Source organism: Harmonia axyridis, chromosome 3 (assembly GCF_914767665.1).
Source record: "Harmonia axyridis chromosome 3, icHarAxyr1.1, whole genome shotgun sequence".
In the NCBI taxonomy this organism is placed as follows: Eukaryota; Metazoa; Arthropoda; class Insecta; order Coleoptera; family Coccinellidae; genus Harmonia; species Harmonia axyridis.
This window is the reverse complement of record NC_059503.1, coordinates 4,399,752-4,426,777: the sequence shown is the minus strand read 5'-3', so window position 1 is coordinate 4,426,777 and position 27,026 is coordinate 4,399,752. Positions and strand designations below refer to the sequence as shown.

At 38.5% G+C, this 27,026-nt stretch overlaps 1 protein-coding gene across 3 annotated transcripts in view; it reads left to right on the top strand.

Moving 5' to 3' along the window:
• The window catches only part of LOC123675874 (transducin-like enhancer protein 3-B), a 170,369-nt gene that overhangs the window by 55,776 nt on the left and 87,567 nt on the right, over positions 1–27,026 (top strand). For all 3 annotated transcript variants that reach the window (XM_045611416.1, XM_045611414.1, XM_045611415.1), the window contains exon 4: positions 3,331–3,375. In XM_045611416.1, coding sequence (XP_045467372.1) covers positions 3,331–3,375 — 45 coding nt within the window. The remainder of the gene's footprint in view (positions 1–3,330; positions 3,376–27,026) is intronic.

Here is a 27,026-nt window from a genome sequence, read left to right as displayed (position 1 = left end):
ATTTTTTTTTTTAAACGTCGCAGCGAACATGTAAAATCGGTCTCTCCTTGAGGTTTTTGCACGGATCTATTACATGTGGAATTTGTTTGTGGGTTCATTTTGTCAATGCATTCACAATATTATATTCGATTTGTTGATATTTTATCTTGGACAGAAATTCTTTTTGTAAATAATCTTCAAGATTCGAATGTTATATTTTTTAATAAATGTGTATCTGCAAACAAGTAAAATTTTCCACTATAGTTTTTCATCGTTTCATTTCATAGAATATCACGGATCTCTATACATTGTGTCCGTAAAGTATGGAACAAATTCATTTTTAGCCAAACAGACCATTTTAAGAAATAATCCTGAAACACGTCGATTTTTCATTTTAATTTACCGTATTTTAAAATAATAATCTAATATACAGGGTGAATTACTTTCGAGTAATGACGTCACCGTCATTTTTTTTAAATGGAACACCCCCATTTCGTCTCAATTTTCCGATTACTCTAGCTGGGCTGATTCCAAAAATGTATCACATGTTGATTCCAATTGGTACAGGCTGGTCAAAAATACAATAGTTTTGTGTGTGCTCATAAAGTAACGCGTAACATTCTTTATTAGTTAAATTAACAATATCATCAAAAATACTTATTGTCTAGCGGCATTTGGTTTGAATGTAACACCCTGTAGTTTGTTAAATTTTTAGATTAATAAAAATGAGCTGTTTCCAAACATGTTTGGTACTTGTGGTCTAGCAGACAGAATATGAAAGAAATTATTTCTTATTTTTATACATTTTTATTGATCTAAAAATGTAACAAACTACAGGGTGTTACCTTCAAACCAATTGCCGCTAGACAATAAGTATTTTTGATAATATTGTTAATTCAACTGATAAAAGATGTTACGCGTTACTTTATGAGCACACACAAAACTATTGTATTTTGTCCACCCTGTACCAATTGGAATCAACATGTGATACATTTTTGGAATCAGCTCAGCTAGAGTATTTGGAAAATCGAAACAAAATGGGGGTGTTCCATTAAAAAGAAGACGGTGACGTCATTACTCGAAAGTAATTCAACCTATATATTAGATTATTATTTTAAAATACGGTAAATTAAAATAAAAATTCGACGTGTTTCAGGATTATTTCTTAATAATGGTCTGTTTAGGAAAAAAAATGAATTTGTTCCATACTTTACGGACACAGCTTACAGTTAAAAAAAAAACTTGGTGCCTTGTGGATTCGAACTCGGGTTTTCTGCGTCAAACTCCCACTCAATTACTTCGTGCGTTGCATCCATGATAACCGAAAAATCTGAGACGATAAATTTTCTCCAAATCAACTGCGTCCTTCACCCATAAAAAAACAAACTCGGCCGCAAAACCGATAGAATCCAGTTGTATATACAAAAACATCGAAGAGGTCGATAAGATCAATTCCGTAGTTGACTCATCCATTGTTCCTCCACTCGTTTCTGTTATCTTTGCCACTTGAGTCCCGTATACTCCGGGAAGATAACGTTTCATATAACCGCACTAACAAGCTACAAACCCTCCTGCTAATCTGATTATCAACCCAGTTACGGTTCTAACGATCTGTCATTAAAAACAATCCGTAATGGAGATAATACGTAGTCGATCTAGTTTGCCGTGCCCCGTTCGGTGTTACCACTCGATATTGAATTCTATGTTTGATGTATATTAAATATTTAACTGTCGTTCGATGGTCTGATCAAATATGTTTGTGTGTTGGTGTTGTCGGGTCTGTGATAATCAAATATTATCGATTGGGGATTAATCTGGAGTGTTTGATAGGGAAGCCTTTTCTGTTGTCGACTATAGGTCGATAACAATAATGTTTTTATGTAATAGATTTGAATTGCATACTATGCTGTAGAATTTAATTCGATTAAGGTTATGGAACCGTTTGAGATAAAAAAAATTTAACCTTTTTCCCTGAAATGTTCACATTTTTATACGTTTTTGGAATGTGAGAAATTCAGAAATTGAATGAAAAAATTACCGCTTTAAGAACTATTCTCGTGAAATTGTTCATAAAAATATATTATTATGCCGCATTGATTGCTCGAGAATAAAATCCATGAATAAAGTCAACAAAAATCAAGGAATCAAATTATAAAAATTAATATCTACAGAAATTGACTACATAGGACCATGAAATTTCAAACATGTATCGTGATAAGTATTCAATACAATAGTTTTGTCCGCAAAGTTCTAGCTGCAATACGCTCTATTAGTGACGTCACACACCGCCATTTTAGTTCTCCTGTCAGCGTTCGGAATCCAAACGAACAAATTGTCATTCAAATTAGTACGTTGTCGTTGAAGAAATTGGCTTATTTCGATAAATAAGATTATTTAAGGAACGATTTTACTATTAATTGATAGACAGAAGGCATGAGATTAATGCCAGTAAGTTCGAACTTAAAGTTCAACTAATAATCACGACTTTTTACAAAATCTTGGGAATAATACAGGATTCAAACTTACTGGTATTAACCTCGTTCCTTCTGTCTATCAATTAATACTGAAATCGTTCCTCAAATACTCTTATTTATGAAAATAAGCCAATTCCTTCAACGACACCGTTCTAATTTGAATGACAATTTATTTGTTTGGATTCCGAACACTGACAGGAGAACCAAAAATGGCGGTGTGTGACGTCACACTAATAGAGCGTATTGTGTCTAGAATTTTACAATCGTCCCCTTTGAATATAATAATAATAATAAATTTATTTGACGAAATATTATACAATCTACAATATAATATATGGGCATTATAACTTTTTTCCATCAATGAATGTTCAGTGGCTTACCCCCGATTTCTCAAAGACCAATCAACGTAAAAATCAACTTAACAGCTGTCAATTCTATGGTCAAGCGTCATTTGGGTTGCTGAAAGTAAGGTTCACTCCTTTTTTTCCAACATTCTGCTAGTTAACATAGTGGTCAAATATTACACGCCAAAAATTGTACGTCAAGCGTCGTTTTGGGTTTCTGAAATGGATTTCAAGGCAAATTCAGTTTCGATAGCCTCTCACAGAGTCACCACATGTCAAATCCAAACGAACATAGATCAGTTAATTTTACACTGAACAACAATTTAGAAACCCAAATGGATTTGACATCACTGTCTAGTTGAATGTTGTTTTAGTTGAACAAAGATGGTGGTCTAAAGATGATCCTCAGGTCAGACTAGGTAGCAGTGGAAATATAAATATTTTTTTGGCAAACGTCAAAACGTCAGTTTGTCAGAATTGATGTGACAGTAAATAAAATTCTATGTTCTAACCTTATTTTCTTTCTGTTTCAGTACTACGAAATGTCTTACGGACTGAATGTCGAAATGCATAAACAGGTAAGTCCCAAACATACCCCAAATTCCTTAGCTTGAAATTTCACCAAAGCACCAACCCCCAAAATTAAAAAAAAAAAAGTTAGGATTCAGCCACCTTGTTTCAACCCTGCCGAAAGTTGCAAGAGCCGTGTTTCCAAACATTGTACCACGCTTAGGTATGTAAACTACGCAGGGGTTGGAACGTCAAAGCGTGGAAACCGTACCTTTGGCAATTAACACACCCTTAATCTAACCAACTCTCTTTAAATACATACCCTGGCAGTTAACCCCGTGCGTAGAGCCGAGCTGTTTGTAGAAGCAGATAATAAAGATCGAAGGGAGTATTACCACGGGAATTCCGAAATCTCGTTTATATTCCAGGGATAAATTGGCGTTTTGGGGGTGGCCACCCTAATTTCGCAGACGGGGCTTTTTGATTACGGCTTTCTGATTGAACGCCTGCCCAATTGAGTTGGGATCATTTTTTTTATTTATCCTTCATTTCAAAATGTATCTTCATAATTCCAACGATCATTTCGACAGAGATCTTATTGAAGAAAAAACTCTCAATTTGAGAAACGATTTTGTGGATCAGAGTGAGGTAACTACAACTTTAATGTCATATTAACCGGCCAATTGAAAAGTCTCCGGTCAACCATAGTGAAACACATTTTTTTTTTGGCGAAATTCGATTTTGTTATTCAACATAGTTGCCTTCGAGGGCGATACAGCGATTATAGCGATCTTACAACTTTTCGATAACATTTTTGTAGTACGATTTGTCTTTCGCTTCAAAATAGGCCTCAGTTTCTTCATTGGCGCTAAATTACTTCCCAGCGAGCATTCCTTTGAGGTCTTAGTATAGAAAAAAGTCGCTGGGGCCAGATCTGGCGAATACGGTGGATACAGAAGCAATTCGAAGCCCGATTCATGCAAATTGGCCATTGTTTTCATTGATTTGTGTCACGGCGCATTGTCTTGATGAAACATCACCTTTTTTTCTTCAAATTGGGCCGTTTTCTAACGATTTCATACTTTAAACGATCCAGTAACGCTGAATAATAATCGTTGTTGATGGTCTGGCCTTTTTGGAGGAAATCAATGAATATTATACCTTGCGCATCCCAGAATACTGATGCCATAACCTTGCCAGCTGACTGTTGTGTTTTTCCTCGCTTTGGATTCGGTTCATCGTGTGAAGTCCACTGAGCTGACTGCCGATTGGACTCCGGAGTGAAATGATGGAGCCATGTTTCATCCATTGTCACATATAGACGCAAAAATTCAGGTTTATTGCACTTAGAAAGCTTCAAACACTGCTCCGAATCATTAACACGTTGTTGCTTTTGATCGATTGTGAGCTCGCGCGGCTTATGTCCACTATGAACCCGAAAAACTTATATTCTCGAATCAAACTTCCAGATTGTTCTTGAAGCATTCTGATTTTACCTGCGTATCATATCATAGACATAATTAATATTCAAATTACAATGCCTCACTTCACATTTATTCAATAATGAATATACAAACGGACTTATCATTAAATTATCGTACTCGTATAACTATATCTAGTAGATATTTGAACTGGAGTTTGAGGGCAGAAAAAACATTATCTAACAGATTTATCCGACAGATAATTCAACCGAAGGATTAATACCCGGGACTTTATCAGCAGGTGTAGGAACAGACCTTAAATGTTGTCCTTTTCGCATATCATAATTCTTACCAACAATTTGATTTGATATCCTGCAGATAATGTGCCAGTTATAAATCCAACGGTTGAATTATCTGCTGGATAAATCTGTCAGATAGAATTTTTTCCTTTGGGTTCCATTTAAAATATCTACCAGATATATTTATCTGGCAATTCAAAATCAAAAGTTTCACATTGCAGACGTGGTGGCCAGCGTCAAAACTGATAAAAACCAGGGGTGGGTGTTGCCGAGGGGGTGCATAACTAACAGGGGTGGGGATCAGCGGGGTGAGGGGGATAGGCGACAACCGACGCAGCTTTAATTAAAAAGTGGTTGTCGTGTTTCGATCCGAGGGTTGACGAACGATGGGAAAAATGATAAATTTATTCGGGGGTAGGTTCCGGTCGGAGCTTTCCGCGCGATTACCATCGCCCATACCGCCGATTATAATTGGAATCGCTGAGCGTACTCTCTGTTTGATGTTTACGCAATATACACGGCCACTATGAATTTTAATGGGGGTAATAATTCGGGATGAAAACAGGAACGGTGTATCGAAGTTGTCGCGCGCATGACGACGGTTTTTTCAGCTTTCACAAAAAAAGTTAATTTCAGTCTCTGCATTTATCGGTTTATTCAGTTATTTTTAATTTTTTTTTTATTATAGTTTCGAGATTTTTTTTTTAATATTGCTTTTTTAATATTTTATAATAGCTGGTCTCGTGCTTGAAGGTTATTTGAAAATTGTGTGTCCCTCAACCCCTATTACCATTTAAGATTCACGAGGGGTTGGGCAACCCTATCAAAGGAATGAATTTGCAATTGAAGATGTCCTTTTCCTTATAACACAAGACCTATGTGTTCAATTCATTTAATTTTTTTCAAGAAATGTTTTGTTGTTGTTTTAGTGATGATGAAATTTTACATTCTCTATTAATTGCATACAATACCTGTTTTTGAATAATATGACACTTTTGTTGTCTGATTTGCTTAGTTACACATTACGGCAATTCCTCGGGCAATTCATTCAAAAAGCTGTCAAATCAATATTCACATATAACTCTTTCTGTATGTTATCTCCTTGACAAAACATTCATGTAAAAATTCTATCGGAATTGTAGTTTTCAATGGACAAATAAAAAATTCGCCATGTATAATACAATTTTTTATTACGGCATTCATCCGAAAAATGGTGTTCTCTGATTAGTTCAATCCACAATGATGAAAACAATCTTGGTTTTAAATCCCTCCTATTTATATTCCCTTCGAGTTTTCTTTCAACGATTCGAATAAGGCAACAATAAATCACCCCATAAAATTTGCGTTTTTTTTAGGGTGGTTTCACAAATTTATTCGCGTGTCACCCCTGATGAATATCTGAAAACATCGCTCTCTCCCTTGCCGCCCTAAAAAAAGGGGACGTAGTGTAGAATTAATTAAAGATATATTTTCCATTTGGCAAAGCTGCAGGGGAAGTCCCCTAACTTTCGGTTCCCCCCATTCCCGATATTCCGTTTTTAATTGAACAATAGGGACAGATTAGCCAGATAAACTAGCATAATCGCAGTGCTAAATGTGAGGATGGGGAGCCTGCAGATGGGAGGAACATTTCGGGACTCTGAAAATGGCAAGGAACAACATCTTTTGAGATGGATTTGAAAGGCCGATAACCTTCACTATCAATGGAATGAGAGACACTGTTTTAATAGGCTTTTATTATAATGCATATATTCGTAAATTCTAATTCGAATAACTGTCAGTGGTTCAATACGGGGAATACCACAAGGGATTATCCTTGGACCACTGACATAATTATTGTATACCTCTGTTTCGCAGTTAGTTCTCAAGTACAAAGATTTCTGGAGATAAATAGATGACTGCATTTTTACACTTTTTTATAAATGTTTAAAATCATGGACTCTCTCTCTCTCTCTCTCTCTCTCTCTCTCTCTCTCTCTCTAATGAACAATATATTATTTCTGTACCACTGTACAACGGCAAGCGCTCAATTTTTTCATTTGAGAGATTCCTTATCTGTGAATAACTAATCTAATGTGACATTTGAAATACCTTGTTAGTAGTTGGAAGCTATCAAAAATAGGATATAGGGAAACATTTTGACACTTAGGCTGCAATCAAAGCATTGATGATGGTTTTGGAGTACCGAAGAAAACTCAACCAATAAGGAGGATCTGTTTAGTCTGGGTTTCCGGTCACTCGGGAATTGAAGGTAATGAAGAGGCCAACACACTTGCCAGAAAAGGAGCTTAAACTCTTTTCATCGGCCCCAAATCTTTTTGGGGTATAGGTAAATGTACCTGAAAAGAAATATGTTCAGGAGAAAAAAAAATCGAAAGGAATACCCTTTGTATCTTCCTGGGATGGATAATTCCAAAAAGGATCTTCGAAACTTTGATACCGCCAGATCTAAGAAGGATTTGGAAGAATATGCTACACCCTCTCACTGGATTTTCTTAAGGATATCGTCTCTTCAGGAAGCACCTCATGAAAATGGGTCTAGCAGAAAACGAAGAGTGCAATAAAATCTGGATCACCTGGTGACGAAATGTCTTTCCATTGCTTGCCAACGCAAAAAATGTTTTATACAAAAGTCTTGTAGAAGAGTGGAAGTGTCTTCTTTGAAGCTATAACATATACTGGAGTTCAATAGAACTCTGGAACTGGAGGGCCAGCTGTAGACCACAATGACTAATGGCGAGAATATCTCTGATGGGAAGGCACAATAATGAGGTTGAGATGTAATGAAATCCCCATTTGAATCTACAGTCTTCAGATTGGTCTCCTGATTGGACCAAACCTTGTTATGTGACCTTCAACAAGCTGCAAAGAAATATACTTTCCTCCTCTGCTTTAAAATCGAATCACGTTCTAAAATAAAACAATATCCAGATTCAAGTGAGTCCAACTAATCATCCTGCAAAGTCAGCATCCCTCTCCTTCCATTAAAACACATAACTTTCCACTCCACTCCCAGTCAGAAATTAAAAAAGTTCCATCAGATAAAACAACCCCCTCATTAGCGCCAATCAAACCTTGTCTACCCCCAGCATCCCCTTCAAGAAATACTTGCATCGTTCCAGCATCCACTCCCGGTCCAGAATCAATAAGCGTTCGTAAATTAATGATGTGCTTTGCAGTCCATATATCTCGGTCGTTTGGTGGAAGCACCGTAAAAAGGGAAGTGGTTTATTACGGGAGGGAATCTCGTCATCGGGGTTGGGAAGGAGAGGAGGAGGGTAGGTTAGGTCGAGGGGTGAAGCGAACATCGATTTGCACGGCTCGTGATCACATCAGTGGCCACTTTCCCCTCAGGCTGTGGGCTTGGCGTTACACAAAGGATTTCGGCTACAGGGTCGGTGTCAGTATCGATTCGATTAGAGAGTCAATTTGAACGGCGCTCGAGCTCTGTTTTGCGGCGCTTTGAGGGTTCTTCGGACGAATCGTCGGATGTGTGGAGTCGGTCGGAGAAATCTTTTGGGTGGGTGGTGGACTTTAGTTCGTGATTATGGTTGGGAACGTTTGTTCTGGTTGGGTTTTGGGATTCTGCTTCATACAGGGTGTTTAACGAGACGTTAAATTTTGATGAACGTATACAATTATCAATATTAATTATGTTATAAATCAAATGACCTGGATAGAAAAGTTTTTATTGATAGCTCCCATGGAACCTGCCTCTAAATGACTGCTTTCTTTCAAATTCTCGTTAATAATTCTCTTCGTGTACATGAAAAACGCATGAATCTTTCTCACAACAGTCACAATCAAAAGGGTAAACACCAAAGAAGCGACCAAAATGTAATTTTGCGCCACTTCTACGTAAAAGTACTATCTGACTCTAAAATTTCGCTTAAAAATATCCATCGATAATGAAATAACAGCGAAAATAGTGAAAGAGACAATGTGGAATTTATCTCTAGAATATAAAGTAGTTAGTAGGTATTTAGTAGTTGTAATCTTCCTTACTTTTAGCTGTAATTTTTCATCGATGGAAATTTTGAAGCGAAATTTCAGGATAAGTTACTACCGGTAGAGGGTTGCAGTAACGATGATGCGAAGAGCCAAAAAGTTGTTCCCCTTCGAATCAGAAATTGATGTGTCCGAGATATTTTCCACATTTTCATTTTAAATCCGGAAAATCGAGTTGTTGATTTTTTGTTGGACCACACTGTATATAACTCCTATAAATCCACGAGGATGCCAATAAATAGGACTAAATTTTTCATACTGTCAAATCGCCAATTCCGTTCAAATTTTCGTGACTGGAACCGGAAATACGATTGCAGATAATCACCAGTTAATCCGGCCAAAAAACCAATCCCAATCTCCAGAATTGCATCTGACATCCAGACCACGTGATTTGTGCGCGAGGGGGAGATTTCGTACAGTTTGTTTAATGGGGTGAAACTGAGTTACGATCTCCTCTTTCTCCCTCCCTAAGAATTCATACTTTGGCTTATTACGTTCCCTTCTTTCGTTTTATGTTCAATTTTCGAAGAATTCAAGATTATACGGCGTACTTGGAGCTTTCATGGGACGTTAGAAGCAGTAAATATCGTAATTTTGATAAAAACGCCCATTAGCCTGGTATCTACAGATATATGGAGTGATTATTGAAAAAATGTTCGGTTCGTCGGAACTTTCTCATTCTGTTTTACGATCGACCAAACGAAATAAGCAGATAATGGGTATTGATAGCCACGCTAATGCCTATAATAAGTGAGTAATTAATGATACTACCACTTCGTTCACAAGTGCTCAGGTCATTAAGAGAGGCCAGTAAAATTTCATGTTGTTGAAAGTCAGATAGATACCTAATGCTTCATGTAGACATTATAGACAGGAAATCTGGTTTTATCTAGCTGAGTAGATGTGTGGAGTACGTAGATCTTTGGATCTTTGGATGTTGCCAGTTCATGTCAACAATCTTGACACCACATTGAAGAGCTAAAATTAGAAATTTCATGTACATCTTTCTACCTCAGCTATCCATCATCCACTCCTGAATGAAAGCCTCTTTCATAGTCTCATTTGTCATGTCTGACCTGATCTGCCATCTCTCAGATATCGTCCAACCATCTTCTTCTATTACACTTGGTTTCACTACATCTCCATTATGATGTTCCCAATATCCATCTGCTGTTGTATTATCCGGCTATGTTCCCAACCCATCACTTTTTGATCGCTATTTCATTCATGACATCCCTGATTTTGGTTCTCTCCTGATTTCCTAGTGTCTGATTTTGCCTCTCAACAAATTGTTGACTTTCCATTGACTTCTGTATCACATCTCTATGATATATTTATTAAAAACTTCACCAAGACAGAATGCATGTGCCAGCAAACTCATGAAGACTAGATATTTTTCCAGAAGAACTACATAAAACAGAATCGATCAACAGACATACTAAATGAGGAGACGATAGACTTATAAATTTAAAGGTTTCGCAAGCCAAACATCTGTTTGTCTTTAGTTGTAAAAAGCTCTTTACAAATGATAGGTAAAGAACATCAAATGGACGAGTTGCAAGTGGACCAACTGGTATATATTCTCCTGATGTCTAATCCAATATTATTGAAATTATTTCCACGTGTCATCAAACCTCCGAATCTTGCTCATAGATAACCTCTTCATTAGGCAAATTTCGACAAACTGCAACGCAAGAAGCCAAACAGCTCGATTCTGTCCCGCTTTAAATTACCAGAATTCAGAGATAACAGCGAATAACTTAACAGTAGGGCAATTACATAGTTAGTAGGGTCGAATTACAGGGTACTCAACAAACAGCGCCGGGACTGTAAATCTTGGCTCTCTAGCTTTGCGGTAACAACCACACAACAAAATTCGTAGTGGGCCATTCTCCAAAACTACCACGTCTGTGGTCCGGAACTGGAGGAGAGATAATTTAGTTGCTTGCCGGGCGGAAAGAACGGATTTAGTCGAACATGCCCGAGGGTTCTTCACTTCGAACAAACAGCCGTGTGATTGAAGCAGCTAGCAACACTTCAGTTGGTTGATACTCATCGAATTGTAGGGTCTATTCAAGAGCGTTGGGAGATTTTCGTGTATGATTTGAATTGAAGAGCACGTGTCGAAACTTCTCAACAACCTTTAATAATACCTAACCCTCTAACAGAGAGTAATCGTAGATGAATAAAAATATAGCAATGGCCGAAATATACATTGAGATTTAAGTAAAGGAGAACGTGCTGTCATCGAAGGTTAGTAGCGATAGATCGGTTTCTTTTTAGATGTTAGTAGCAAGTTTAAATCTAAAGAAGCAGCTTGGACATTACTGTATCTTGTATACCGTTTTGTAACTCTGGCTCACAAACTCCTTCCATTGACCCAGAACCTTTCTTTGGTATAGGTAAATGTACCTACAAGGAAGAGTTTCAGAAGAAGGAAACAACCGAAAGAGAAACACTCTGGCGAAATCTTCTTGGGTTGCATCATTTCAAAAAGTTTCTTCGAAACTTTGACACTGCGAGATCCAAGAAGTATCTGGATCTTAGCAAGAATATGCAACATCTCCTCACTGGATTCCTCACAAGGCACTGTTGCCTCAAGAAACACCTCATGAAAATGGGTCTAGCAAAAAATGTCGAGTGCATGTTCTACGGGGAGGAAGAAGGAACTCCGGATCATCTGAAGATGAAGAGCCTCGCCATCACTAGCTATCTCATATACTGGAGTTCATTAGAACTATGGAACTGGAAGGCGAGCTGTAGATCACGTTATGGTTAAAATAGCTTTGATGGGGGCAAAATAGACAATTAGGTCACAGTGGAACAGAACCTCCTCAATTAAATCTTTCTCTGGCTTAGATAAACTCTAAAACAATGAAACACCATGGTCTAAAACATTAAGCTTATCTTTGAAAACATGACAACTAGGGAAAGAACTGAGAAGGAAGCAGTTCGAAGAATAGCAAGACGAACCTCATAGAAAAAAAGATGCCAAACCACTGATCAATGTAGACAGCATAGATGGCTGGGTTTTGAGTAGCAAGTTCGAATACAATGATCATATAGATGAAACTAGATGAGATTATGAGAAAAAAAAATCCAGAAAGTCATAGAATGTTAACTTGTTCTGAAGACCAATATTTAGCTGATTTTTGAAGTGAAACAAGCAATATTCCTTCTTTCAAGGAGGAATAAGAGGGCGCTCAAATGGAACGATCACTCAAACTCACGTGACTACCACAAAACCGACCCAAATATGTTGCCAGTCATTCCCCAAGAAAACTCAAGCAAGAATTCCAATCTGCCCCGACACCACATAACCTACATTCGTCACACACATCAAACCAGCTGCGGCGCAATCTGCGGACGAAATAAACGGGGTCGAATCAACGAAAACCCACCCCCGGCGTCCCAAGAGCATCCCGACGTAATCGGCCGACCGTAAAAGCGGCCATTTTGTCCCGTTTAACCGCATCAAATCAAGACGGCGGGAACCGGATAACCCGCCCGATTGATATTCAGGCGACGTCCGACCCAGCGGCCCCCCCCTTAGGTCTCAATCTCGCCCGAGACACACTTTTCGCCCTCGCGAGAATTGCATTTTCCGGGAAAACTGCCGTACGTGTCGTTTTTCGAGAGGCCGCGCCGCCCACGCCTTTTATTGCCGGGCGTTTTATGCCCGCGTCCGGGCGGTTTCGACCCCGAAAACGGGCCGTAAAGGTCGGGCCGGACGTCGGGTTTTTTATGGACGATGTACGAGGGTTTTTTTTTTGTTGTTTATTATCAATCGCGGTGGAGGGTGGAAAGGGCGAGGTTTATCGCTTGGAACGGATGTCCGGACGTTTCGGATGGTTACAAGTGGTTGAAAATGTCGAGGGTTGTGGGAGAATCGGTGTGGGGGATGGGGCAGTAAGATCAGGTGGATGTTCGATCGGTTTGGTTCTTGGATGAGGTCGGAGATTAACCTTTAGAGCTAAACTCGATCTAACCTAAGCTGGCATTACTTAATCTAACCTTCAAATCCTCAGAAACCATAAGAACTAAGTGTAATATATCATTTCACTTGAAGGGTTCGTGGTAGACAGGATTCTCTGGAGTTCGAATTGAATTTCTTTGTTTTCCTCAATTTTGATGCCATGAGATTATCATCTGAAAAGAGGAAAGTGAAGCCTTGAAAGTTGCCAAGACTGTATGACCCTCAAAAAACAATAAATTCTCTAGGAAGCGGCGGAAACGGCAGAAAAATTTCAAAAAAAATTTCAAAATATTAGATCTGTTCATAAAAAATAAACTAAGAACCAAGAGACAATCATGTAACAACAAAAAGTCTATACCAAATCCTACCAATAATCATCTGCACTATAGAGTCTACCTCCTTAAACCTAAGCCAATTCTTCACTTGCAACCTTCACCTTCATCAACATAAGGAACACCCTGTACAGAAACAAACTGCAACCATCCCGAAACCTATTAGGTCAAATCTCCCCTCCATCTAAACCCCTCAATATTCCCAAAAAAGTACCTAATTCCCAATGTAACATTCCGGTCAGCCTCTGTCACATGGTCCACAACATGCTAGAGGACCCTTTTACTCAGTCCTTCAAAGGATGTGATGTGAAAGCGAGGGAAGTTTAGCAACAGAACCACGTCCGGAACCCCATTACTAGGGTAGGATCGTCGGGGTACGCTCAATTATCGCATTATACGAGTATACAGCGTGGCACATTCAACACCTCGAGAGGCTCGAGTGTGTTTTATGGTTTTGTCGGACGGTCTGGGGAAATATGAAATATATGGTGGGGAGCAGCAATGGTCCTGAAGAAATTGAGGAGATACGGAGTCATCTGCATGAGGAAAATAATTCTAGGGTAAGAAAAAAAGCGAAAAGTTGAAAAAATATTTCAACGCTCTAGAAATTGCTAAATAGTATCTTTTCTCACAATGAAAAAACTGCTATAACACTATCAGTCTCAACAGCAACACTAAAAAGATGTTGAAGCTGTAAACTACCACGACTAAGGGCTGGAGCAGCTCTGATTGAGGACACAATTGACCATTCGACAAGGTCGAAGTGCAATGAAAGCTCCCTTAAAACTACATCTACAATTGCAGAGGAGGAAAATTATTAACTTCTAGAGAATCTTTTCTGCCTGTTTGTTACCTTAGTAGCGTCAATAGTTTAGAGGTTGGTAAAGTCATATTTAGGGTCTGAAAGGACTTCTGAAGCTGACAACTGTTACTTATGTTATTCTGTTATCGTTGACGTCTGTTATTATGTTATCGTTGAAAACTGTTATTTTTGTTATTCTGTTATCATTGACGACTGCTACTTCTGTTATTCATTTATCGTTGACGACTGCCACTTTTGCAACCAACATTTTGAAGTGGAATGATCGTATCGTTGTCCACTGGTCCAGTCTGTGTATATGTATATCTATCAACAACCATTCAATTACAGCTAATCCATCGCATGGACCCATTAGCATGTGTGCGCAAATCGAATAACAAGATATATGCGGGAATAATAAACAAACTTACGGTGATCGCAACCCCTGAAACGTGAAATCTATAATTAAACAGACAGAATACGGGATGCCAACATAATAATAGGTCACGTTTGAGTGTTCCGTGATCCACCCCGTTGCGAGGGGTGCAACTCTGCAAACATCCCATTTTGCACCCTTGGGACACGTAGGGGATCCCTTCGATTTCTATTTCGGTAGGGTTGGCTCTTTGTATGGCTTATTTGTTCGGGGATGAGCAGTGGCGTAACGAGGGGTGGGGGGTTTGGGATGTTGAGGGAATGCAGATAAAAAAATGTTGTTTTTTGGAATGATTATACAGGGTGTTGGTGAATGAGTTCGACAAACTTGTGTTTTCTTGATTTCATAGCTTTAATATTGAAATTTGCTGAAAAAAAAGTAAGTTAAAATATTAGATCAATATTTTTAAGAATGAAACAAAAAATATCTGAAGAACAAAACAATGCTTTGAAAATATTCACAGTCGTGAATAATTTTATGATTTCAAAATAATAGGAAATACCTCATAATTCTTCAAAATAAAAAAAAAATCTGAAATGGAGAACCTTGTCAATTCCAAGTGTTCCAAGAGTTGGGAGATGAAGAACAACGGTCACCCATCCACATACTGGTCTCGTCCAAGGTTGCTTAACTTTCGGACAACAAAAATTGTAGTACTGATATATTGTAACTTTGGATTAAATTTCGATCTCAAACCGCCCCTGCTCCACTTCACATTTCCGCTTCCGGAACGTCGAAACCGAATGTAGTTACGTACAAATTACATGTATTTTCAGCGAACGTACAGTGTTTATTGAGCCGTTCTATAAGCCGTATACGCTTTTTGGCTTGGCGTCACACTTGGGTATTTCGGGTGGAAGGGTGGCATCAACCCCACGCACCCTGTGACGGATGGGGTGCGTTACAATCGCACACGCGTTGACGCCAATTTGCATTCATGGCGGGAAAGCATATTCTTCTGCCGGTTTTGAAATTAGGGGCTTGCTTTTCGATCATCCCTTAGGCCCTTAGGGTGCGTAGGGGTGGATGGGGTAGGGATTGGGGTTGTTGTGAGCCGGTGTGCCGGATTTAAATCGGGATTGGAAGGGTACCAGGGGGGAAATGCACTAATGAAAATTGGTTTGATGTGCCGGGTAGAAAAATTATTGATAAAGGCAATTTGCAGAGCATTCGTGGCTAGAGGGTAAATAAACTCTTCTCGATGAATTGTAGATTTTAAACCTGAATATGAAATGATTTTACCCAATAAGCTTTATGCAGATATTGCTGGTTTCCAAGATACCGAGTGTTGAAAGTTTGAATATGGATTTTGATTTTCACGATATTAATTTGTTATTTCTATTAGAAAATTGTCAATTTTACGTTTTTTGGCATGAGGCTTAGCAATTTCGACATAATTTATCTTTGCCTTTAGCAGGCACTACTGGCACTAGTTACACTCTGTTGTGATTAGCAAATCAAGGCTAAAATGTGGATAAAATAATACGAAAGCAGGTATTAAAAAGTAGGCTATTCTAAAAAAAAATACTCTTGTTTATTCATGTAAGTAGATCGTTTATCGAGTTATTTACTTCAAGAATTCAATTTTAAAAGAAGATTACTGCATGTGTATCAATATTTTTGTGTTTTAAATCAAAACACAAAAAAACACAAAAAAAATAAAAACTTTGAAGCAAATGATCAAGATGCTCATCATTTCCTTCAATTAATTTCATGAATGAGTTTGCTTTGATATAATTATAAACACAACTGAGTGTAACTAGTGCCCTCTATGAACAATGCTGAATTAAAGTCCAAATTGGCAATTCTCATGCCAAAACACAAAAAATTACCAATTTTCAAATATTAATTCTGAAAACATGAAAAATTATCCGCTTCATCGAAAACAACGGTTAAAAAGGAAAGAAATTTGGCTCTAAGGTTGAAGTGATTATCGAAGTTGAAGCCTATTTCGAAAGCAAAAACTAATCTTTTCACAGAAAAGATATTGATAAGTTAGAGCAGCATTGGAGTGAATGAATCACTACTGAAGGTGTTGACGAATGAAGTCGAATTTAAAAAAAATGTAAATGGTAAGACCCGAAACATATTGAGTGAAGTATTACATGTCATTTATATGAAGAAAATTTCATGACAAACAACTTTCAAAATCTTTTTTCAAACGAAAAAGTTTGATCATCTTTTTACATTAAAGAAAATTCTTTTTAATACAAATAAAACTTCTTCTATTTAAGAGATGATCGAAAATTCATAAAGAAACGTCTGACTATTTCCTCAGAACTAAATTACACAGTGTCGCCATCTGGTAGGATTCCCTTTCTACAAACTCTTCGGAGTGAGCGTAAACGATGTGACCATCAAAACCGTCAAGGGTATGACTCGCGCTGTTGGTCGCTTGACCGCCACACTTTTCCACTTCCTACCCTCGATTGTGACCCTCTCTCTGTTCACCCCCAAATAGCACGCACATATCGGACTTGTTTATGTATCGATGATAACGGGGGACTAATGCAAGGGGAGACCGGGCCTTATAAGCGTTTTTATCGTGCCAGTTCCGCTAGGGCCATAACATATATTGATGGAATTATTATAAACGAGGGTTGGGATCGGATCGGGATGTATTTGTTTATGTGCGTGGGGTTGATGATGATTAATGTACCATGCTTGACTTCCATCGGTTTCGTCCCTATCTGTGAAGTATTTTTTTATTGGACTTTTTCAACCGTTACTATTCGGTGGTTGATCAGGATTAAAATTAGTTTTGTATTTTCAATTGTAATAAGCATAGATATGGGTGAATATTATCCCCAACATTAACTATTGAATTTGACATGAAGCGCGCGGAATGAAAACATATCATTGATACGATATTTCACTCAATTCGCAAGTTTCTCCACAAAGAACGCACTTCTTATGTCCCATAGTGAATCAACGTTTCATATCAACTCAAAATATATTGAAATTGATACTTAAATATATCAGAAATTCAGAAAACAAACTTCAAGCGCGCCAAACGACGTGAAACAACGGATGACACTAGGAGAGCAATACGCTCTATTAGTAATGACGTCACACACCGCCATTTTAATTCTCCCGTCAGTGTTCGGAATCCAAATAAACAAATTGTCATTCAAATTAGTACGTTATCGTTGGAGAAATTGGGTTATTTCGATAAATATGATTATTTAAAGGAACATTTTACTATTAATTGATAGACAGAAGGCACGAGATTAATGCCAGTAAGTTCGAACTTGAAGTTCAACTAATAAACACGGCTTTTTACAAAATCTGGGGAATGATACATGATTCAAATTTACTGGTATTAACCTCGTTCCTTCTGTCTATCAATTAATACTTAAATCGTTCCTCAAATACTCTTATTTATGAAAATAAGCCAATTCCTTGAACGACACCGTACTAATTTGAATGACAATTTATTTGTTTGGATTCCGAACACTGACAGGAGAACCAAAAATGGCGGTGTGTGACGTCACACTAATAGAGCATATTCTACCAAAAAAAGCAAGAAATGAGCTGCCTTCAAGGTCGGCACTTACAGAAACCTGCAGGTGTACCCATCGCAATAGGCACCACCTATCGTCCACTTCTCAAACCGCTCTCAACAATATTCCGCTGATACGCCACTCGACCCGTATCAAGGAACCCGACACACACACACAACAACAAAAGCCTGGGATAATTTATGTAATCAACTAATGACTCCGCTGTGTTACACTCCAGGTAAACATCAGACGGTACTCGCTAATGAAAAAAATAAACTGGTTTGAGAGTGAGCGAGAAAGCGGTTCGTAGTAAAGCGGCACGATAATTAGACAGCCTATTACAGGACGTTTCTCGGCGAACGCTAAGCAGAGTAATTAAAATCTCAATTAGAGTTTCCGCCCTGCCGTTTGGGCGCGCGGGGAAGGTGGCGGCGTCTTCGGCGTCGTCTCCCACTTCATTAAGCGTCCGGATTTCGCCCCCGGCGGTTTGGGGTGTTTGCGGACCCGTAGTTTCCGTTTCAGGCGTCGACCTTTTGGAGTCTGATTACGGTGGGATTTTTTTTTTTTTAGTTAACATAAAAGATTCTGAGGTTTCTCTGAGTCTGAGCTTGGGAATTAAAAGTGAAAAGCACAAGCATCGACTTGGCGTCAGGAGCTTTTGAGGGTTCGTGCATTCACGATCACTTGAATCCGAGGGGTCTCTCACTGACTGAAATCAATTGCCCCTTCAAGAAAAAACTTGCTCATTTCCCTATAACCTTCCTCTCATTTCCCCAAAATTGCCTTTATTTTCCCACATTGCCCCTTTATTTCCCATAATTGCCCCCTCATTTCCCATAATTGCCCTTTCATTTCCCCACATTGCCCTCCATTTCCCCTCATTGCCCCTTAAAATACATTTCCAATTCATTTTCCAAGGCGATTAGTCTCTTTAATACAAGGATGAACCAGCCGATAGTGGGTTTTTAACGTTTGTGAATTAATTACAAAGAAATAACATCATGGCATGCAGCAAATTTTTCAATTCCGAAGAAATGCTATCAATTTCCTTCAGATTTTCAACCCATTTCAGGATTGAGTTGTAGCTCAGATCATTTCCATGCCGCCCAACATTAAATTCTCTACAAGAAATTCGCTGTATTTTGTTTCAATAAAGCCATTACAGCGAAGAAATGCTTCATATCTGAACATGCAATATTGTAGTAACCACTGTTCCATTGATACTGAAATGATCACTACCCACTCTGTACTACCCAGTCCAAAAATGTCAAGTTGGCATAGGCTGTGTTTTGATTAAGGCGAACCTGCTGATCCATAAACCATTGCTGTGTCTAAAACAATCCCAGTTTGATTTTACATACCGTATATGTACCTTTCTCCTAAATGTTGTATAATAATCGATCCAAATCCAACATCAATTTGGACAGCAGAGCTTTTACGGTCACTTCAAATTGGACGGTGACAAATGCAACTGCATCAAGTTACCCAATCTCTGTTCATCCCGCTGCATCCCGATGAATTGTATCAGATGCCCTTTAAATCGGATTTATATCGGTGGGGGTAAAAAGCTTGCATCCAACCCACGTGACAATAAAGCGAAATAAATAGCGTTATGGACGGATATTTTGACGTTTCCGAGTCTTGTAATTGGGTTATGGCGTTCAGCACTTTTTCACGCAAAAAAAACCCTTTAGCTTTAAACCAGCAAAAAAAGGGTTTTGGTTGAAGGGCAAGATTTCAATTGTTCGGCATTTCAGCTGTCATAAAATTCACAGTGATTATGCTATGTCGGGTAAAGAGTGACATTTAGAGATAAACCAAAGTGACTCTACATGGCGCATTAAACAACTTCATTGAATATCTACAATATTTCCCTCATTATCATGAAATTCTAATGGTAAAGACAAGAATAATAAAGTATTATTATTCTGGCTTCTCAGTTACTCAGAAATCGATAGAAATGATGAGGCCAATACATTAACCAAAAGGAAGCACCAACAAAATAGATCACTTCAAAAAGTACCTATAAACAATAGTGTTTGATCTTTAATTTATATCCCGTTCAACAATACACAAAAAGATCTGACAACAGTAAAAGACGAAGATAATAGATTTTGTTGAATCAATCGGGAATTGCTATTGATTTTTAATTATCTCTAGTGAAGTCTGGAGATTAGAATAGTGACCTCTTGGGACAGACTCCCAGTATCTGCTATTTTAGGAATATTAATGATTTCTGGAGAAGTATGAGATCTTTTCAGAGAATACATGGAAGAAATATCTGAAGATCACTGTAGTTTGTCACAATCTCATAGAAGGTCTTAGGACCAGCTGATGTTGCCTTGAATTTATAAGTGATCAGTCGCTCAGTTTTTGAAAAGTATCTGGATCTCTGCTACACCTACTCATTGTTTGTCAGAAACTAACAAGAACTGATTCTGCTGGGAGGAGGAAAACACTTCTGATCACCTGGTCACTGAATGTCTTGCCATTAAAAGCCAAAGCAAAAAATGCTTTGAACAAGAACCTCATAACAGTAATCTCTTCGAAGCGATCCTAGATATTGGAATTCATTAGAAGTTTCGAACTGTTAGGCAAGAGGTAGATTGTGCAGTGGTAAAAATATCTCAGATGTGAAGCACAATACACCCAAAAGTCTTTAAATACTTAAACAGTAATCAGTAATCAATCACAATAAATGATCAATACACACCACTGAATAACCTGGGAGCATTCGAAAAATTAGCCGGATAGTGTATGGTCCCCTTAATCCCCCACCACCGGCGAGGCCCGACCGCAGCCGACCGCGTCTATTCATCAGCGGTCCGACCGCCGCTTCCTATCCTGCCGCCAGCTATCGGTAATTGCGGCAACTACCGCCGAGTGCGGAGATTAATTACGGCACTGTTGCCGAGTCAGGCTGGCGGCGGTCGAATTTATGTTGGAACAACGGCCGGCCGGCCGACTTCAGGTCGGCCAGGATGTGGATCAGACCGCAGAAAATCCGCGGTTGTGGCTCTACGAACCGCAAGGGAGATATATATTTGCAATTAGATGGAGTTCTGGAATTAATCCGATCCGCAACGTTGGGCCTGGGGCGGCGCACAGCGTGTCTCGGAGGCGACGCAGGTTGCGAGCCACGGGCGGCGCCATTGGCGTCGGTTTTGTTTATTTTCTTGACTTTTGCAGGTGTGGTTTAGCGATTGCTCAAAAATTAACTTTCTTGTGAGAATTTAGATCCGACAACGTCGCACCTATATCTATCAACAATGTTGCCGGAGCATGCAGGATTTTCCGTATATCAAGGAAAAAAGTATTTAAAAGTGAAATTTTTTTTTTTATTTTGCATTGCTGATATTGTGGTTGTCAACGATTTCATTATGATCGAATTATGGTTATAAATAAGCTCTTAAGTAAAACAGATTATATGCTTATGAATCATTCCTATTTGAAAATGCCTTTACATCAATTCAACAGAAATTAATGTGTTTGAAAATGAAAAGAAAGGAGAGGGAATTATTTCTATGAAACCGAGCCATTTTTAACTTGATTCAAGTTTATCTTCAGATATTGAAGGTTTTACAAATTGTACAGAGAATTATATGAATTTTAGCAGAAAAGAGGTAATAGGAAAAACCAAAAACTTTCATGCAAATGTCTAGGATTTCAGGTGTTGTTATTTCTAAAGATTCAACGCGGTCAAATTATACCTGATAAACCCTAGAAATTTTCATGATGGTCACATATGTTTTCTCATTTTTAAATAAATTTTAGAGACATGATGAAGTCAGTTTTCAGCATGACATTGCTCGATCCCAAAAGATGACCAGTTTTTTCAACGAGGAATTCGTTCGCTGCCCGAAAGATGGGAGAAAGTAGTGGCCAGCGATGGACAATACTTTGAATCATAAATGTATAACCAGTTTTCCACAATAAAGCCTCGAATTTCGGAAAAAATGGCGGAAGCAAAGTTGTGCGCCTATGTAACATAAAAGCTGGTTAAATCAAACATCAGATCTACATTTGACTCCCCTTTCTAAGTTGAACTGCAGCAATCGAACCCACCCACCTCAAAAACCCTAGCAAACCCCTCATTCCTTCGAAAACGGATCAAACTCAAGACCAGATCCTTCGGAAATCCAAACCACACGCTGATATCTCGATGCCAGTTCCAATATTGTCAACGCGACAGAGCAAGCATGTTTTATATCGCTTCCCAGTCACGTCGCAAGCGCCCTAATAACAACCGTCACTCTATATGACCAAATATTGACACTCCGTGGTCTGTACATACTTCTCGTCCCATGCGAGCTACCCCCCTTCGCCTCTCCCCCAGGACGAACGTCATAGTCGACAGGCAAGCAACCCTGAACAAACTACCGGCTGCAGCAGTTCTATTGGGTGAATTATTTGAGTTGCTGAACTAACAAAACTAACGGCCTGGTGTTTACACATAGTATTATCTGTGATGAAAATGTGGCTGGCTCATCTACAAACACTGCCAGTGATGTTTCGTCTCTGTCTGACAGTTTGCCGTCTCTCTTGCTCTCTCTTGGTTCAGCAAGTGAAGCTTTGAAGTGGTGGGTTTTGAAATTAGGGGAGTTCTGGTTGATTCTTTTCAAGTATGATATTTGGAAGATGTTCGCTGAAGATTTTAAGTAGAGGGTTGTCTGATAAGAGGTTTATTTTTGATGAGAAAAGAATATATTTCGAGAGAAATCAATGGATGATTATTCATTGTGAAGGTCTAGGTATGCCATCAGCTTATGGACATTATAACTTAACGAATTCCATCTTTAAGATCTTGAATTGATTGTAGAGCAAAATTGGGATTGTTTCGTTGCTTGTGAAGCACGTGCGCCATCTGGTTGAAAACAAACGTCGTCCAGATCTCTATCTTTCAATTTTGGCCATAAAAATCATTGATCATAGCCTAATTTTCGAGATTGACGAGGTTTTAGTCGACACTACGGGCTTCAGCAGCCATATTCCCAGTTGTTTTTGAGCAACGCAAGTGGTTTAGATTCTTCACATCACTAACTTGACCCAACAGCTCAAATTTTTCCAGCATAAGCAACATTTTTCCAAAATTATATAAAGACTAGATAAAAATACATACTCAGCCTTATTTCCTTTCTCACCTTGAAAAAATCATTTATAATTCAAATGACAAAGTTCTATTCAGATACGTGCGAGTTTGGATATTCCTAAGATGACGTAGCTGCTAGAGTCAAAATTTACCAATGGCCAACTTCACAATTGGCGTCATTCAACGTCAAACGAATCAGAGGCCTGAGTTCTATCGACGTAGCAGATTCCTGAAGTTTCTGATCATTTCCAAGTTTGCAATAGTGTTTTGTTCGAAGAATCCACGACCAAAGGGGAAAATTAAAGAAATATACTACTACAACCTATCAATAAATAGTTGATCTAAAGATCATTATCAGTAATTTATGTTCAATGACTGGAAACATGTTAACTATTAGTTTTATTCTGTTGAGCAATCACTTGCAGTAGATTTCATAGATGACTTCAATCATATAATTGATGATGGAGATTATCCTTGATCTGCCACTTTCTAATAGCTTCGACCACATCCTGCAGATACTGATAATGGTTATTCCCATTGGTTTTCCAATTAATATAGCCACTATCCAATAAAATATGTATATCGATTCTACTAATGCATTTTATTAGTGGTTTCGTTATTTTATGTTAATTTTTTTATATTATTTATACTTCATGGGGTTTCTCGTATTGTCACATTGTATTTATATTTTCGACAAAGTGAAATATCATCAAACTCATTTAGAATGGTATTATATTCATTCAAGTCTAATTAGAAACGATGTGTCTATGATAATATCATGCAATTTTCCTGAATACAATGGATCAAAACACAATATACCTTCAGCTAGTGTCTTACCAACGGAAGATGACTGGAAGTCATCGATAGAAGACTTAATAAAATTATGTTAATAGCTAGTTTCGTTCAGCAAACTCCGCTCGGTTACCGACATCCATTAGGTATGACTCCTGCATACACAAAGTTGGTTTAACCAGTTAGGCCCGATGGCATGTCTATGTGACAACCCTGACGTGAATGTGAATTCCGTCTATCCTTGTCATGCCAGGAACGGACTAGGTTTGCTGCACTGACTATGAGCTGATACGGAAATTTTATCTACCCTCAAAATTCCACACAAAAAGAGCTCTAAGATTAAGCTTTAATTAAGGAGGTTTCGTTTCACTGCGACCTAATGGTCTATTGTACCCCCATCAGAGCTATTCTCTCCATAACGTGATTTACAGCTCGCCTTGCAGTTCCAGAGTTCTAATGAACTCCAATATCTCGATGGTTTCAATGAGGCCAATTCCTCACTTCTACAAGATTCATCTCCAAAGCAGGTTCTGTGTTGGCTAGTGATGGCGAGGCATTCAGTCACTAGGTGATCCGGAGTTTCTTCCTCCTCCCCACAGAATCTGCACAATGCCCTGTGAGGAATCCAGTGAGAAGGTGTAGCATATTTTTAAAGTTTCGAAGAAACTTTTTGGAGTGACCCAAACAGGAAGATTCCCTCCAAGTATTTCTCTTTCGGTTTCTTCCTTCTCCTGAAACTCTTTCTTGTAGTTACATTTGTCTACACCGCAGAAAGGTTCCGGGCCAATGAAAGGTGTTTGACGACAGACTTACCAAATCCCAAACATAAGCGTCTCTTCAGTCCTTAAAGTTTAGCATTTCAAAACATCGCTTCAACATCAAAATTCGGAAATATAATATATGTACTATTTCATAACGTATTGTTCCAAAACTACCTCACATCATCATTCCTTAGAGAGCAAAATCTGATCATCCCCTAAGCTCGAAGCTTACACCATCGCGAGAATATTGAGGGTAGATAAAATTTCCGCATCAGCTCATAGTCATGTGTAAATTTCACCCTGTCAACATGTTTATCTTCCCCGTATTATCTTCCCCGGTTCAATCACGCCAGAATTCCACAACCCCATTCTTTTCGAACAAGTTCCGCACTTCAGTCAAGCTCCTAAGCATCCCCTTGATCCTGACGAGTCTCAGAGATAGAAGGGGTGGTGTGTTCTCGCCGCGAGAGAGATAGAGGGGTAATATTGGGTGTGTTCCATAGTGTTTTGGCTTTTACGTGTTAATGGAATATTTCCTACAAGATTTGCGTGATGGCGTTGTGTTTGAGGCGTGAATTGGAGATTGATGGAGACATCTAGTTTTGTGTTGTAAATTGAGGTGTTTTATGACAACGATGGGGTAGTTTTGAAAGTTGCATCTAGGGATTCACGGCTTGGCTTGATTTTCATGCTAATTGGCTTGGGCTTGACTTGATTTCAAGTCAAGTAGTAGTTTTTCAATCTCAAGTCAAGTATTTATTTATCAAGTACTTGAATCATATCAAGCTACTTGATTTTTTGCAGTTTTATCGTGTAGTGTCACATCAATAAAAAATGATGAAATGAGAAGGAACCTTGCAAAAAAATACTTTTATTTATTGAAGTTATTGTATAAAGGAACCGAAAATATCAACTTTTTGAAATAGAAACATAAATTAAAACACTTTAAATCATAACAAATTAAGATATAAAGTTTCTTGATATTGTGAAACCTCCAGGCTTTGTTTGATCTCATAATTTTCTATCAAGGATCTAAGACACATAAGGCATCTTATAGATTTGTCGCCTAACTTATTGCGGGTTTTGTATCTGTAAGAGCAGCTCTGAAATTGAGGAAATTGATCAACTACCAATTTTTATAACTCCAAAATTATTGGGGTTAGAACTTTGCGGTAAAAAACATTGTATTGAGAACTACCCTGTCAACACACGTTAACAATACGCTCTGTTAGTGATGACGTCACACGCCGCTATTTTAGTTCTTCTGTCAGTGTTTGGAATCCAAACAAACAAATTGTCATTCAAATTAGTACGTTGTCGTTGAAGAAATTGGCTTATTTTGATAAATAGAATTATTTAAGGAACGATTTTACTATTAATTGATAGACAGAAGGAACGAGATTAATGCCAGTAAGTTCGAACTTGAAGTTCAACTAATAAACACGGCTTTGTACAAATCTGGGGAATGCTACAGGATTCAAACTTACTGGTATTAACCTCGTTCCTTCTGTCTATCAATTAATACTGAAATCGTTCCTCAAATACTATTATTTATGAAAATAAGCCAATTCCTTCAACGACACCGTATTAATTTGAATGACAATTTATTTGTTTGGATTCCGAACACTGACAGGAGAACCAAAAATGGCGGTGTGTGACGTCACACTAATAAAGCGTATACCGTGAGTTTACATAGTCAACTTTTGGAGATATGGATATTTCGAAACTTGAACCCCTCAATTTTTAGCCTTCAAAACGTTCGGATCAAATTCTGAATATTATAATTTTAATTCCAGTGGCGTATCACCGACACCATCCCATCTGAATATTAATCACCCCGTCATTCGAACGGGGTAGGGGATGTCAGAGGGGTAACCCATTAATAGTTAATTATTCATCAATGAGCGACCGACAGTGGTGGCGCGACAATCGGTATAGTATCGCGGGAACACGTCGATATACGTGTAGGGTCATTTATCAATGGAGATCGCAATTACGGATGCATTATATCAAATTGCCGGGCAACTGCATATGTTAATGTTAATGCGCCCGCAAGCCTCGTCGCGCGGTCGACCACTTTGTGTGACGTCACTGTTGTTCTGCGGCCGACCACGGACAACCGACAACATTCCATAGTTTGCCGGATCACTGGAGACTGGGAGGGGCAGGACCGGAACGGCCCGAGATGAATTTTCGAAATTTCACTTCGAATTCGAACAACTTGGATAATTTCCTAGTGAAGAAAAAGTCGAATTGTAACGGGTGTTTTTTTCGAGGTATATAACTTTAAGTTGGCATTACTG